Source organism: Bos javanicus, chromosome 10 (assembly GCF_032452875.1).
Source record: "Bos javanicus breed banteng chromosome 10, ARS-OSU_banteng_1.0, whole genome shotgun sequence".
NCBI lineage: Eukaryota > Metazoa > Chordata > Mammalia > Artiodactyla > Bovidae > Bos > Bos javanicus.
This window is the reverse complement of record NC_083877.1, coordinates 39,744,827-39,760,581: the sequence shown is the minus strand read 5'-3', so window position 1 is coordinate 39,760,581 and position 15,755 is coordinate 39,744,827. Positions and strand designations below refer to the sequence as shown.

The 15,755-nt window shown below is 37.4% G+C and overlaps 1 protein-coding gene across 1 annotated transcript in view; it reads left to right on the top strand.

Moving 5' to 3' along the window:
• Positions 1-15,755, top strand: part of MDGA2 (MAM domain containing glycosylphosphatidylinositol anchor 2) — a 913,329-nt gene that overhangs the window by 589,391 nt on the left and 308,183 nt on the right. Inside the window, exon 6 of the mRNA XM_061430940.1 lies at positions 236-505. Within this exon, the coding sequence (XP_061286924.1) occupies positions 236-505 (270 nt within the window). The remainder of the gene's footprint in view (positions 1-235; positions 506-15,755) is intronic.

Genomic DNA, 15,755 nt, shown 5'->3' with positions numbered 1-15,755 from the left:
CATAAAATTTAATTCCCCTCTCCATGTGTAAGATTCTTAGTAAAATTCCACAGGTTTATGCCATATAATTAAAATAAATAACCATTCTATAAGGTTTAAATTTGATCAATACAATAAGACTTTGGCACAAGAGAACAGTATTTCATTTTAATTGTTTGTGTAAATATGAAGCATACTGTTGAAGTCTAGCTCTAGTAGATCTAAATAGGTGCATGTTCTTTTGTTTGTCTTTTAGCGTCTCCGTCAATTAAACTCTTGGTGGATGACCCTATTGTTGTAAATCCTGGAGAGGCCATAACATTAGTATGTGTCACGACAGGAGGAGAGCCTGTACCTTCTCTCACATGGGTCAGGTCCTTTGGGACTCTGCCTGAAAAGACTGTTTTGAATGGAGGAACTTTGACCATACCTGCCATCACCTCAGAAGATGCTGGCACTTACAGCTGCATTGCCAATAATAATGTGGGAAACCCTGCAAAAAAGTCCACCAACATCATTGTGAGAGGTAAGTTTGCTTAGAGAATGTTACAGTGTAAATTTCTAGGTTAGCCAGGCTATGATAAAGCAAATAATGTTTGTAAATAATGTTCTTTATTTATAAAAGCAACCTAATATCTCTGAGTCTTAATAACACTGCTTTATATTTGCTTTGAATAGTTTTCATAACACATTCTTAGTGATACTGTGGAATAGTTTTATCTAAAAAAAAAAAGCTTAAAACCCAAATGTGGCATAGAACATTATGCATTGTTATACAGATTGGGTATAATTTTAAGGATTTAACAAATGTATCAATTTAATGTTTAATAAACATTTATTGAATCCTTATTATGTGAAGAACCTTAAACTGTGGGATTACATTGAAATCTATACATTTCCTTGTACTCAAGGATTCTACTGTCAGAGAGTGAAAAGTAAATGTATCAATTTAGAGCCATATGATACAGTGTTTGGCAAGGATAGGCAAAAGCTATGGGCATAAAAATAAAAATTATAGTAGTTTCTGGCAGATATTATTAGGGAATATCTAATGATTTGAATTAGGTCTTGTAGGCTGGGTAGAGTTTTAACAGACTGAGATTAGCTAAAGTCATGGAAAAGTTAGAGTTAGGAAAAGGTAAAGTTTATTTGAGCAATTGATGTAAACAGTACGTACCACTAAGTCAATAGCAGTGATTTCTATAGCTGGTGCACTGGCGCTGCATGTGGAGGAGATGCTAACTTCCCATTTCAGAGAAGGTAAAGTCACTGTGCAAGGAGCGCATGCTTCTTCTTGTCTTACTTTACTGGCTTGGCTCTGGCTTCGGGATTGAGGATGGATACCTGTGCCTCTAAAGTTAAAATAGATATCCATATGGGCCTCTTCTAGTAGACAAATGAAAATTTCTCATGATGGAAGATTATGATGGCAACAAAATATAATTGGGTATATTGAGATAAACACTTGTGATTTTGTGAACATAGACTAGTAGTTTTAGTGACCATAGTTATCTGTTACCATCTAAACTATCAGAAATATACTATTTGGTCAAAAATACACTCTATTCAAAATACCGCAAGATGTTACAATGTAAACCAAGACACTGTAGATATTGCATTATCTGCCACAAAATTGTACTCATACAATATGTATTTAGCGATTGTACTTAGTAATTGTCAAATAGACCATTATCTTAGGATCATTATAAAATAAAACTTCATGCCTATTAAGCTACTGCAATGTTGTCTTATGAAACCAAATGTTACTGAAAGAAGTATTGTTCATACTCAGGTTTGCTTTTAAACCATATAAACCATATATCTGCCATTAGCATGTATAACAAGGAAAATCAGTTGATTAAATTGTTCCTAAAACTTCAGACTCGGAACCAACCCAACTTCTAAGTCAGTTTTCACATCAATCTTTCGTGACTATGGTCATTTCAGTTTCTAAATCTAGTTCAATCATAGAGTCATCTGCAACTGTATTGAATTCCTGCATATGTGGCAAAGTGTCCATCATAGTGGTGTTGCTCAGGGACCCTCCATAAAGAACTCAGTCAATTCACAGCAAATATATACTTCTAGAATGATTTGCTTCTTCCTAGCCCATCTAGCAGTTTTCATCTGTGTTCTTACTAAAGATAGTTTTCAGCTTTGACATGAATGACCTAAAATAAATAAACCCTTATAATGTATTTCTTCAATTTATAAATCCTCTTTTATGCCTTTAATTTACCTGGTGTCCATTTGCATAGTCATATTACCAGTAGAATTTCTCAGCAGTAGCATTCACATAATTCATAAAATTGAGTTTGTATGTAATCTTGCTGAATATAGAAATAGCCTTGGTTAACAAGTCCTAGATTAAATTGTGAGGAGAAAAACTGCTACAGTAATATGAGGCATTTGATTTCTGCCACAAAGGGCAAGAAATTCAGTTAAAGAAAAAATGGTTTTCTTCTTATTATAGCAAATAAATTATTTTCAAGTCTTTTGAATTTGTAGAACTCTGCCATATCTTAGATTAATTGTGTCATGGATACACAAATAGAACTCTGGGTTCATTTTCCCCCATTCCTTTCCATAATTAAATCAAGAGCCACAGACCAGGTTTTCTAAGCAAGCATGAGGATAGTCTATGCATAGAGTTTCCACTATCATTTGAGAATATCCATGGACAAAATAAAATAATAGGGAGCAGACAGGAAAAAATAAATTCTAGAAACATTTCTGAATGTGTCATTTGCTTTTTTAAAAATAGAAAACACTTTAAATAATGTAGTTAACCATCTATGTAGATAGTGAACTCCAAAACTGAAGAGGAATCTCATAGGTTTTAATGTTTTGTTGGACATTCAGAAACAGAGCCGCAATTCTTTTCTTATCATCTTTTAAGAGATTATAGTGATTAAGCTACATTTCTCCCAAGTCAGAAAACAAGTTCCTTCATACATTTGATAAGAAAATTATGCTGTTGTCCTAGGTACATGTTGGTGGCTGAGCTCAGTTTCCACTTTCCCACCCAAAGTTCTCTGTTGTTGTGAGTCACTGTATTTAGAAATGCCCACATTTCTCTTCTGTTATGAATTGAATGAGCCACTGTGTTGAGCAAGCATGGTTCATAACATGATCAAGACTTACTATATTTTAGTGGCCTGCAGTTTTTAAAATTTTTATTCATTGGCTGAATTTTGCCCTGCAAAAAAAAAAAAAAAAAAAGTCAGGCAGATCCCATGGACCTTTGGTTCATTTTTAGAAATAGAGTCCTGCAGTGCATTCAAATAACAGTCATACGTTTAGTTCAGAGTTTTGTATGCGTGCTGCAAAATAGTAATACAAACCCTAAAGGAGATCAGTCCTGGGTGTTCTTCGGAAGGAATGATGCTAAAGCTGAAGCTCCAGTACTTTGGCCACCTCATGCGAAGAGTTGACTCATTGGAAAAGACTCTGATGCTGGGAGGGATTGGGGGCAGGAGGAGAAGGGGACGACAGAGGATGAGATGGCTGGATGGCATCACGGACTCGATGGACGTGAGTTTGAGTGAACTCCGGGAGTTGGTGATGGACAGGGAGGCCTGGCATGCTGCAATTCATGGAGTTGCAAAGAATGGGACACGACTGAGATACTGAACTAAAATGAACTGAACCTGATGTAATGGAAAGTTTTCTCCCCTGCACAGCTTGGGGCAACTTTGGGCTAGAGATCTTCAGTGGGCAAGGGAACAGGGGGCTAGTCTGGTTGGCTTCTAATTGTTTGTCTATTTACTCTCTGCCCTTCTCTCTACCAACCTGTCCCTGACCTGATAGCCAGATTCTGATATTCCTGGCTTGGGGTAGGATAGGAAGGTTTCTCAATATAATTTTGTTTTTCTTCTGTGGCACATTAATGGACTCTTCCATGATGGCTCAGTGGTAAAGAACCTGCCTGCCAATGCAGGAGATGTAGGTTCAATCCCTGGGTCAGGAAGATCCCCTGCAGAACGAAATGTTAAACCCATTCTTGCCTAGGAAATCTGGACAGAAGGACCTGGTGGGCTACAGTCCATGCAGGCTCAGTCACTTCAGTCATGTCCAACTCTTTGTAATCCTGTAGACTGTAGCCCACCAGGCTCCTCTGTCCATGGGATTCTCCAGGCAAGAATACTGGAGTGGGTTGCCATGCCCTCCTCCAGGGTATCTTCCCACCCCAGTGTTTAAACCCACATCTGCCTGCATCTCCTGCATTGCAGGTGGATTCTTTTACCCAATGAGCCATATGGGAAGTCCTACAGTTCATGGGGTTGCAAAAGAGTTGGACGTGACTTTAATGACTAAATGACAACAAATTAGAAGAGATACACAAATGTGTGCCAAGGAGAGATCTCTAGTCATGCGTTGTCCCAAGACTATCACTGTGCCATATTCCTTGAGCATTTTGTACCTTATCCCTCCTGCCTGTCTGCTGAAGGCTTCTCTCTCCTCGAGGCAGCCAGCTCAACAAGAGCCCAAGACAAGAAGCCCATATTACCTCTCCTCCCTGTGTGACTCACCGCTGTAGGCAGAAGTGCTTACCAATAAATGCTGCGAGAGCACAGAGATTCCAGGGTAGCAACTTCTAGCCTATGGTCACAGAGGTTTTGATTTCCTCAGATATGTCCAGGCATCATTTCAACGAAAATATTTCAGTGCTTTGGCTGGTCCCATGAAATGCCCCTAAATAGGCCTGAGATGAAATAGGCTCCCGGCTGCCTTCGGCCTGAGAAGCATCATCTCACAGTTTTATTCAAAGATATGTTTCCAGTCAACTTTCATCTTTGATACTTTTCTCTGTGCTTCAGTTCAGTTCAGTTCAGTCGCTCAGTCGTGTCCGACTCCTTGTGACCCCATGAATTGCAGCACGCCAGGCCTCCCTGTCCATCACCAACTCCTGGAGTTCACTCAAACTCACGTCCATTGAGTCGGTGATGCCATCCAGCCATCTCATCCTCTGTCGTCCCCTTCTGCTCCTGCTCCCAATCCCTCCCAGCATCAGAGTCTTTTCCAATGAGTCAACTCTTTGCATCAGATGGCCAAAGTACTGGAGTTTCAGCTTTAGCATCATTCCTTCCAAAGAACACCCAGGACTGATCTCCTTTAGAATGGGACTGGTTGGATCTCCTTGCAGTCCAAGGCACTCTCAAGAGTCTTCTCCAACACCACAGTTCAAAAGCATTAATTCTTCGGCACTCAGCTTTCTTCACAGTCTAACTCTCACATCCATACATGACTACTGGAAAAACCATAGCCTTGACTAGACGGACCTTTGTTGGCCAAGTAATGTCTCTGCTTTTGAATATGCTATCTAGGTTGGTCATAACTTTCCTTCCAAGGAGTAAACGTCTTTTAATTTCATGGCTGCAGCCACCATCTGCAGTGATTTTGGAGCCCAAAAATAAAGCCTGACACTGTTTCCACTGTTTCCCCATCTCTGTGCTTAATTAGCTATAAATCCCTAGAATCATAGAATGGAGTTTCTTTCACTTTTGAAAATTCTGCATAAGAAGGAGATTTGCCTTACACTCATTGTGAAATTCTGTGGATTTTTTCCTCTGTCAAGAGTGAATCAGGAAAAGTCTATTCTATTATCTGGTTTCACAAGAGTATAGAAGGATTATAAGAACTTTCAGAATTTCTAGCTGATGTTCTTATGTGATCATCAGTAAGTCCTTTTGGGTCTACCTTAGAACTATACTCTGAATGGGACCATGTCTTGCCAAGTTCACTGTTGCCACCCTTGTGTAAGCTATCGGCATGTTTCCCCTCATTGATTGAAATAGTCCCTTTATTAATCTTCTTTCCAGTTCAGCCTCTGTTTTAGAAGAGGCTGTTTATCCACTATATTATATAAGGTGGACTAGGCTGAGTTATATAAAGTAGACAAGGCTTCGCTGGTGGTTCAGTGGTAAAGAATTTGCCTGCAATGTAGGAGATGCAGGTTCAATCCCTGGGTCAGGAAGATCCCCTGAAGAAGGAAATGGCAACCCACTCCAGTCTTCATGCCTGGGAAATCCCATGGACAAAGGAGCCTGTTGAGATATAGTCCATGGCATCGCAAAAGAGTTGGACATGACTTAGGGACTAAACAATAACAAGAGGCTGAGATAACAAATAGACCCATACATGTAATTATCCAAAACAAAAATCGAGTTTTTATCATGGAAGTCTTTAAGATGTTCCCTAGTTGATTATGTTGGCAGTGGCATTGTATATGGGATTGGTGTGTGAAATGGGTGCATGTAGGAGTAGAGAGTCTGTTTCATGCAGTCATTAGGCACCTAGGGTGATGATGTTTCTGTCATCTTCAATCTATGGCTTCTAAGATTGCTCTGAGTATTGCCTCCATCCCTGTCAGCTGGAAGTGGGAAGGAGCTTGAATGGGCACACATGGAAGACTTCTATCTGTTGCATATGTATTAGTTCCAATCACATTCTGTTGTTCTGTTGGCTACAAAGTCTGTTCTGTTGGTACATAGTCACACCATTGGGTGCCAGGTGTAAGAGGGCATGGGTTTTGGTCAACTGTAAACCATCTCTGTTACACTCATTCGAGAGCTATCTCATTCTCCTGATCAGGTCTCCCATGGCTTCCCACTTACCTAAAATGGAATTCACATTCCTCGCCTGGTCATTTCATGTCACTCTCTTCTTTACTCACTCTGCTTTAGACACATTATTCTTCTTGTCCTTCTTCACAACTCAGGACTTAAACATTTGGTGTTCTTTCGGCCTGGGATGTTAATTTTCAAATACCGTCTTCAGAGAAATATCTCCCCTGACTCCCCTATCTTAGATAATCAACCCTTAATGCACTGAATGATCTATTCTTTCTTCTTATCACATAAATGCCTGGAGTTATTTTATACATTTAAACAACTTACTGTCTGTCTGTTTCATGGCACTGTATATAGGAACAAAGAAATTGTCTATTTCTCAGGTTTATCAATGACATATACCTGGAGTTTAAAAAATTGCTTATCATATAGTAGATTCTCATAAATAAATGTTGAATAAATTCATCATTTTTTATTATTTCTTCTGGACTTCTGTTGCCTGTTGATACTCTTGAGTATATATTAAATAATATCAAACAAAATTATGAAATTCTGTAACATGTTAAATCATAGTAAACATTTATGTGATGACTACTCATTTGAAAGGCCACATTGTCCTAATTATCCATTGCTGTGTAATAAGCCACTACAAAACAATAGCTTGAAATGATATAATTTATTTATTTACTCACAAATCCGGGGGTTTGCAAACTTAGCTAAAATATCTAGTACTGTATGTGTGTATGCTCAGTCGTGTCTGACTCTGCAACCCCATGGCGTGTAGCCCCCCAGGCTCCTCTGTTCATGGGATTATCCAGGCAAGAATACTGGGTTGCCATGCCCATCTCCAAGGGATCTTCCAACCCAGGGATCAAACATGTATCTCCTGTGGTTTTTGCATTGGTAGGTGAATTCTTTACCACTGAGCCATCCAGGGTCTCATATAATTGCACTCAGAAGATAATAGGGCTGGCATCTTCAAAGCATTTCCAATCAAATGTCTGGTTTCTGGACCAGAAAATTTAAAACAGCTGGGCTCCTTAGATCAGTCTCTCTGTCTGTTATCTATTGGTCTCTCATTTTTCTCATTCATTTTCAATAGCCTCTTTACATGGTTTCTCTTCTTGGCAGCCTCAAGGTCCCAGACTTGTACAGGCTCCCAGACTAGAGTGTTTCTATCCTTTTAAGTCAAGTTATATCATTACTGCTATTGTCTATTCATCAAGTCAATGCCAAAGATTGGCCTGGTTCCAAGAGGAGATCAAATATTTTCACCTTTTGGAGGGATATGAGTCAGAGAGTCTGCAGATGTGTTTTAGAGCCACCACAACAAGCCATATTCTTCATTCATATTCCAATGCTGCCTCAATGCACATTTATGCCTCTGTCTTTCCCTTTTCCTCCTTAATTTCATCAACTCCTATGTTGAACCATGGCTTCTGCAAAATTGATGTCCTGAACAGATGTCCTCTTTGAATTGTAGAATTTCTCCAGTTTATCTTTGTTGGCTATGATCTCAGATTCCTAATATGGAGGAAATATCTTGTCAATATTGAAATAGATTTAACTTTTATGGAAGAAGTCAATATGTATTCAGCAAAGCATGAATTTACACTTTCCTAACTGAACAAAAATATACTGTAACCTCCAGGAATATCATAACCCTCTGCTCTGAAAAGCATAGATTTACCTAATTCTAGTATATCCACATGAAAGGACTAAGATCTTTAAAAACTTGAGTTTTTATATTAAACATATTTGTTCAGAACTCATTTAGTGGTAATATATCAAATATTAGCACTGCTAATATTTCCAAATGATCTTTAGGATTATTACCGAAAAAAATCTTATAATTATAAAATTCTATTAAAAAAATGTTAGTTTTTTGAGTATGCTGGTTCTGTTTAAGAAATAGTAATTTTATCATTTTGAGCATTCATCATGTACTAGGCTACCAGGTACACCATATACAAGAAGTTTTTGATAATTCTGAAATGTTCATGAAGTAAAAAATATTATTATCCCTATTTTAAAGAATAATAAAACTGGAGTAAGCAGTGAAATAACTTTGCCCAAGTACAAGCCTTATTTAATCAGTGAAGCTGAGTTTCAAAGCCCATATAGTATGGCTCAAGGGCCACTGTCTTAACCAATGTACCATAACGCCTTTCAAAATTCAGCCAAGTTTTTTAAAATGTATAACTCCTCCCCCTGTCCCCAAATTGAACTGACTAATGTCCTTCTATTTTCCTCTACCCTTGCCTTACCAAAAACTTACTAAGAATTCTTTCTGGGTTGTAAATTGAATACATTTTTATACACATTAGAAAAAGATCCCCAACACTGTATAGTCCTTCCCATTACACTATTTCCCTGCCCTATATACAATAATTTTTGATTGGAGGAAATCCCATGTTTTTGTTAATCAGTATTTTTTTCCAGTGATGGTGGACATACTTCAAGTTCTAATCAACATACTGTTTGTAGTTTAGGATTTTTCTAAATAATATTACATTTGAAGGACTGAGCAGGACTCTGCTACTTTTATTGGCAGTCTTACAGATTATTGTACAAAATTGTTAAATAATTTCTATTAATGATAAGAGATCAATTGAATTATGAAAGACAAGGATACAATATAGCTGCACAAATAAGAAATCTAGTATAAACAAGGAACAAAACAAGAACTATAAAGTGTGTTCATTGTTTTTGCTGAAAGGTATATATCTATAAGCTATTGATCAGAAATTCAGGGTTGATTGTTAATTTTCCAGAAAGATTTGATCTTATTATCTCCCAGTGTGTTTCTAAATGTAAATTACTTGTGAATTACCGATTACAGGGTGAGCCCAGTTCTTCCCAAGCATTTAGATTAATCAAATTAAATTTCCAGTCATCAATAGATTTCTTCTATAATCTTTCAATAATAAAAACTGTAATGATAATAGCTGAAATTGTAAAAAAAAAAAAAAAAAACCTAATCCTTTAACATTCTCCAACAGCTAAACTGTTTGCTGTGTGCAAGTGTCCCAATTACTCATGTAGATTAAATGCTCTATTTCTATTTTCCCAATTTAATATTCTGTAGTAATTACATCTCCCCAAAACACCATAGAGAATTTTAGTGTATTATGTTGTGTAGCTCTGAAATTGTTTCATTATTATCTTTTTAAAAATTAATCAGGGCTATACAAAATGTAAAAATTACCAATTTGGTAGTTCTCATCTGAATACAGATAACTCACTTTTCTCTTACAAATGAAATAAATCTAACTTCCTTTGTTTGTTGAAATAACACAGGAGGAATTATAAAATACAATTTCATGTAAAAAGTTTATCTGGATATTGTATAATCTTATAATTAATTTACATAATTATATACAGACAGCTTAGTCATACATCTTATTTTATTAAAACTTAGATTGTCCCACTTAGTAGTTGGAATCTGTCACGTATACTTTAGTCAAAAGGAGATGCATCACTTGGTAGTAGTGCTTTAAAAGTCAATTACTTGTTAACAGCCAGAAAAAAAGAAGCTTATTCAAGTACATTACTTTTAAATTTCTTCTGTTTCTTTGAAGGCATTTATATATCTTTTTGTTTGTTTCATTTTTGGATATTCTACAGTTGTAACATAGAACCAAAACAATAATATTAATTTGAAAAATCCTGATTCAGATTTTTTATCCTGTTGTTATGGGAGGTACTTATTTCCCAGGCCTACTGTCTCACCACTCTTAGTCTATATGGATTAAACAGTCTGCAGACAGTAAAGCATAGCAGGAAAAAAGACCTATGATATGGACATGGCTTCCTTTAAATTAGCTCCCAGACTACGAATAAAGAGGCTTCTGCTTACTTTCCTCAACAGCAAGAAATTACAGTTCCTAATTTTCAAGTACTTTTTGCACTAAAAGTCTGTGATTCTACACTATCAAAAGATACCATGTGCCCATTTGTGACTTCAGTTCAGTTGCTCAGTCTTGTCCGACCCTTTGTGACCCCATGTACTGCAGCACACAAGGCTTCTTTGTCCATCACCAACTCTCAGAGCTTGCTCAAACTCATATTAATCGAGTTGTTGATGCCATCCAACCATCTCATCCTCTGTCGTCCCTTCTCCTCCTGCTTTCAATCTTTCCCAGCATCAGGGTCTTTTCCAATGAGTCAGTTCTTTGCATCAGGTGGCCAAAGTATTGGAGTTTTAGAATCAGCATCAGTCCTTCCAATGAATATTCAGGACTGATTTCCTTTAGGATGGACTGGTTGGATCTCCTTGAAGTCCAACGGACTCTCAAGAGTCTTGTCCAATGCCAGATTTCAAGGCATCAATTATTCGGCATTCAGCTTTCTTCATAGTCCATACATGACCACTGGAAAAACCATAGCTTTGAATGGACCACCCTTTCTTGGTCCAGTTGGCAAAAAAAATCTCTGCTTTTTAATATGCTATCTAGGTTGGTCTTAGCTTTTCTTCCAAAGAGCAAGCGTCTTTTAATTTCATGGCTGCAATCACCATCTGCAGTGATTGTCGAGCCCAAAAAAGTCTGTCACTGTTTCCATTGTTTCCCCATATTTGGCCACGAGGTGATGGGACCAGATGCCATGATCTTAGTTTTATGAATGTTGAGTTTTAAGCCAACTTTTTCATTCTCCTCTTTCACTTTCATCAAGAGGCTCTTTAGTTCTTTTTCACTTTCTGCCATAAGGGTGATGTCATCTGCATATTTGAGGTTATTGATGTTTCTCCCAGCAATCTTGATTCCAGCTTGTGCTTCATCCAGCCTGGCATTTCATATGATATACTCTGCATATAACTTAAATAAGCAGTGTGGCAATATATAGCCTTGATGTACTTCTTTTCCAATTTGGAACTAGTCTGTTGTTCCATGTCTAGTTCTAACTATTGCTTCTTACTTGCATACAGATTTCTCAGGAGGCAAGTAAGATGGTGTGGTATTCCCATATCTTGAAGAATTTTCCACAGTCTGTTGTGATCCACACAGTCAAAGGCTTTGGTGTAATCAATAAAGCAGAAGTAGATGTTTTTCTGAAGCTCTCTTGCTTTTTTGAAGATCCAACCCGTGTTGGCAATTTGATCTCTTGTTCTTCTGGCTCTTCTAAATACAGCTTGAACATCTGGAAGTTCACGGTTCATATACTATTGAAGCCTGGCTTGAAGAATTTTGAGCATTCCTGTGCTAGCAAGTGAGATGAGCGCAATTTGTGGTAGTTTGAACATTCTTTGGCATTGCCTTTCTTTGGGATTGGAATGAAATCTGACTTAATCACACTTTATTTTTGTTTACAAATTTGCTTATACAAATATGTGATTACAAATACATAGTTGTACAGATACAATTATTAAAAAGCATTGAACTTTCAAACTAAATTATTTTTTAAAAATTTTGTTTTAGTTTCTTACCTTAGAATGTTAAACCAGGAAGATAAATGCAAATGGTACTTTCAGTAGATATTTAAAAGATTTCTGTTCCACACTAGATCTGTATCAGTTGCTGTAAGGGACAGAAAAGGAATGAGTACAGTCCCTGAACCCCTCGAGTTCTTAAACTTACAGGGAGACAATAAGCAGGGCAACTCACTCCATAAACTGTGAGGAAGATCACAACTTAACGGTAGAATAGGCAATGTGCTGTTGTAAGCTCAGGTGAAGAAACAGTTAATTCTGATTAGGAAGACAGAGGAAAATTCCCAGGAAGGTGGCATTTGAGAAGGTCTTTGAAAAGTGAGAATCCTTTCATATGTAGAAATGATGTTCCTCTTTCCTTTTCTGCTCAGAATATTGATGTTAAGTAACTTTTTGAACTTTCTCCATTTTCTTATTTATGAAATATCAGAAACTATTAATAGCTTTTTAAAAGAAAAATAACTGTGCTTAACTTTCATATTTGATAGTAAATATTTTCAGAAATTAGGTAATAAGACGCTTACTCCTTGGAAGGAAAGTTATGACCAACCTAGATAGCATATTCAAAAGCAGAGACATTACTTTGCCAACAAAGTTCGTCTAGTCAAGGCTATGGTTTTTCCTGTGGTCATGTATGGATGTGAGAGTTGGACTGTGAAGAAGGCTGAGCGCCAAAGAATTGATGCTTTTGAACTGTGGTGTTGGAGAAGACTCTTGAGAGTCCCTTGGACTGCAAGGAGATCCAACCAGTCCATTCTGAAAGAGATCAGCCCTGGGATTTCTTTGGAAGGACTGATGCTAAAGCTGAAACTCCAGTACTTTGGCCACCTCATGCGAAGAGTTGACTCATTGGAAAAGACTCTGATGCTGGGAGGGATTGGGGGCAAGAGGAGAAGGGGATAACAGAGGATGAGATGGCTGGATGGCATCACTGACTCAATGGACGTGAGTCTGAGTGAACTCCGGGAGTTGGTGATGGACAGGGAGGCCTGGCATGCTGCGATTCATGGGGTCGCAAAGAGTCGGACACGACTGAACGACTGATCTGATCTGATCTGATGCATTTTATTTTGCAATTTTGAAATAATGCCTAAAAGTTAATATTTTGCAGTCTTGAGTTGCACAAGATTTTATATAAAAATCTTATTGAATTAGTCAATTTCATGTTTACTGTGTTTTCTGTTTCTCCTTGGTTTCCATCCAATATTTTTCTAACACTAGTGCCTTTTCTAAATGCTTCAGGACATCTCTAAATAGAGATAATCAACCTAATTCGTGTATTATAACTCATCTGGACTCGATAAGATGATTTCTTAATTTTAGCTTTCAAAGAATCTTTTGTATTTTTTCTTTTTTTAAATCTTATTGTCTCAGCAAATATAGTTTTCTGAAAATTCCATGTGCGTGGAAATCAACGCAGTCGCTCCAATCCTTCTTAGCAAAAATGTATCTGTTAAAATCAATCAAATATGAGTGATAAGTAAGAGAAAATTTATCTGTGTAAAGTTCATAAATTTGTTCCAAAACTAATTAATTAACTTCCAAAATCCAAAAAGTAGGAAAATACTTTTAAAAGCTAATGAAAAAAATCAGCTACTTATTTTCTAATTAGAGAACTTTTTCAGTCATGGAAACATTAGGATTGGTCTTCCCATGATTCTTTCTATCATTTCTGCCCCACATGCAGTTATTTAGTTAATATGCACAGGGATAACACAATTCACATTCAAGTTTATGCCATCATTGAGTGGATGATGTGAGCCCATTGCAAAAAATCAGATAGAAGAGAGTAGCATTTTATTTATCTGCATAGATCAGTGGTTCTCAGTTGGGGGCAGTATTTCTTAAGAAGACATTTGTCAATGTACTGAGTCATTTGGGGCTTCTCAGGTAGCCCTAGCCTACCAGCCCATGTAGGAGATAACAGACATCGGTTAGATTGTTAGGGGAAGATCTCCTAGAGGAGGAAATGATAACCCACTCCAGTATTCTTGCCTGGAGAATCCTATAAACATTGGAGCCTGGTGAGCTACAGTCCATAGGGTCGCAAAAAGTCAGACACGACTGAAGTGACTTAGCATGAGACATTTTTTATTGTTACGATGAGGAGTGTGATGTGCCACTGACGTCTAAAGGGTAGAGGCCAGGGATGCTGTTAAATACCACTCGATATACTGGGCAACCTTCATATTAAAAAATACCTGGTCCAAAGTATAAATAGTGATGCTTTGAGAAAATCTGGCCTAGGTAAAGGTTTCCCTTATAGCCAGCTAGAAAGAGTCACAAAGCTATACACTGATGTGGGCACACACACATAGTTAATTTCCAATAACACTGTACATTTTGACACAACATTGATGTCAGATTTTAATCATTCTTGACACATTTCTTAGAATTTCAGCTGTCAGTTGTTCTTAACCTGACTTGCTTGTTTCTCTGCATCTTGGAAAAATGTATCAAGTAGCCCAGCTTTTGTTGTTGTTGTTCAGTCACTCAGTTGTGTCCGACTCTGTACAACCCCATGGACTGCATCATGCCAGGCCTCCCTGTCCCTCACCTTTGAGCAGTGTCTCTTCTCTGTGGTCCGTACTTATGAGCTCCTGTCTCCTGGGTTATAATGATCTTTCTCTGTGAGTCTCAATTGTTCACCTACTCAGTATCTTAGACTCATTCCTCTGAAGCTCTATACTCCATTTGCCAACATGTCTCACTTCATTTGTTAAAATTTTTCCACGTGCTTCCTAATTTTGAAATGTAATATTTACTCTAGTAGTAAATATTAATGTACTAAGATGTACTGCCTCTCCCAGGTCATCCATTGAGCCCACAGAGTCAATGAACACAGCCAAATAAACACAATTTTTTTCATGTATGGTGCTCTTAAGTCCTATACAATCTCCATGTTTCCCGTAGCACTAGAAGATAACCTGTCAGATTATCCAAGACATGAAAGTAAGGTGATGGAAAATAAAAAATAGATATTTCTGTAGCTTTTATCAATCATTCTAACCTTTCTCCTAATTTATCCTGTTTGTGTGTGTATATGTGTGTGGGAAATAGAGAGTGTATATGTGGTCAAAAGGGCTTATCTTCATACACTATGGGTTAAATACTGACTTTCTTTACTGAAACTTATTTTGAAGGACTGTTTCTACCATGGCACATTTCATTTCATTTCACATTGACTATTAATTTATTCTGACGGAAGTAGGAAAACCTGAAAAGCGAGGCATGTAATTGATTGCAGTTGGTCTGTTAATTTAGAAGTTATTTGGTGTGAGTGCTCAGAGAAATGATGTTCACTTCATAACAAAATTTAATCTTTTTTTCCACTCACAGTAATGGTAATCTAGACTTGGTGTCCCTGTGCTTTTGTTATTAGTTGTAATATATTATTGTCACACAGTATCCTCTTGCCTGGCAATAATATAATCTGGGTATATTAAAACACTATCTTAAAAATGTAATATAAAATATGACTATTTTAAGAAGTGTAACAGAAATCATCAGCATATAAGTATATACCTTATTGGACTTTTACAAAGTGGACACATCTGTGTCTGTAGCACCCTGATTGAGAAGCAGAGATTTAATGTTAATAGCTCTCAGGACGGAGAAGGCAATGGCACCCCACTCCAGTACTCCTGCCTGGAAAATCCCATGGATGGAAGAGCCTGGTAGGCTGCAGTCCATGGGGTCGCTAAGAGTCAGACACGACTGAGCAATTTCACTTTCACATTTCACTTTCATGCATTGGAGAAGGAAATGGCAACCCA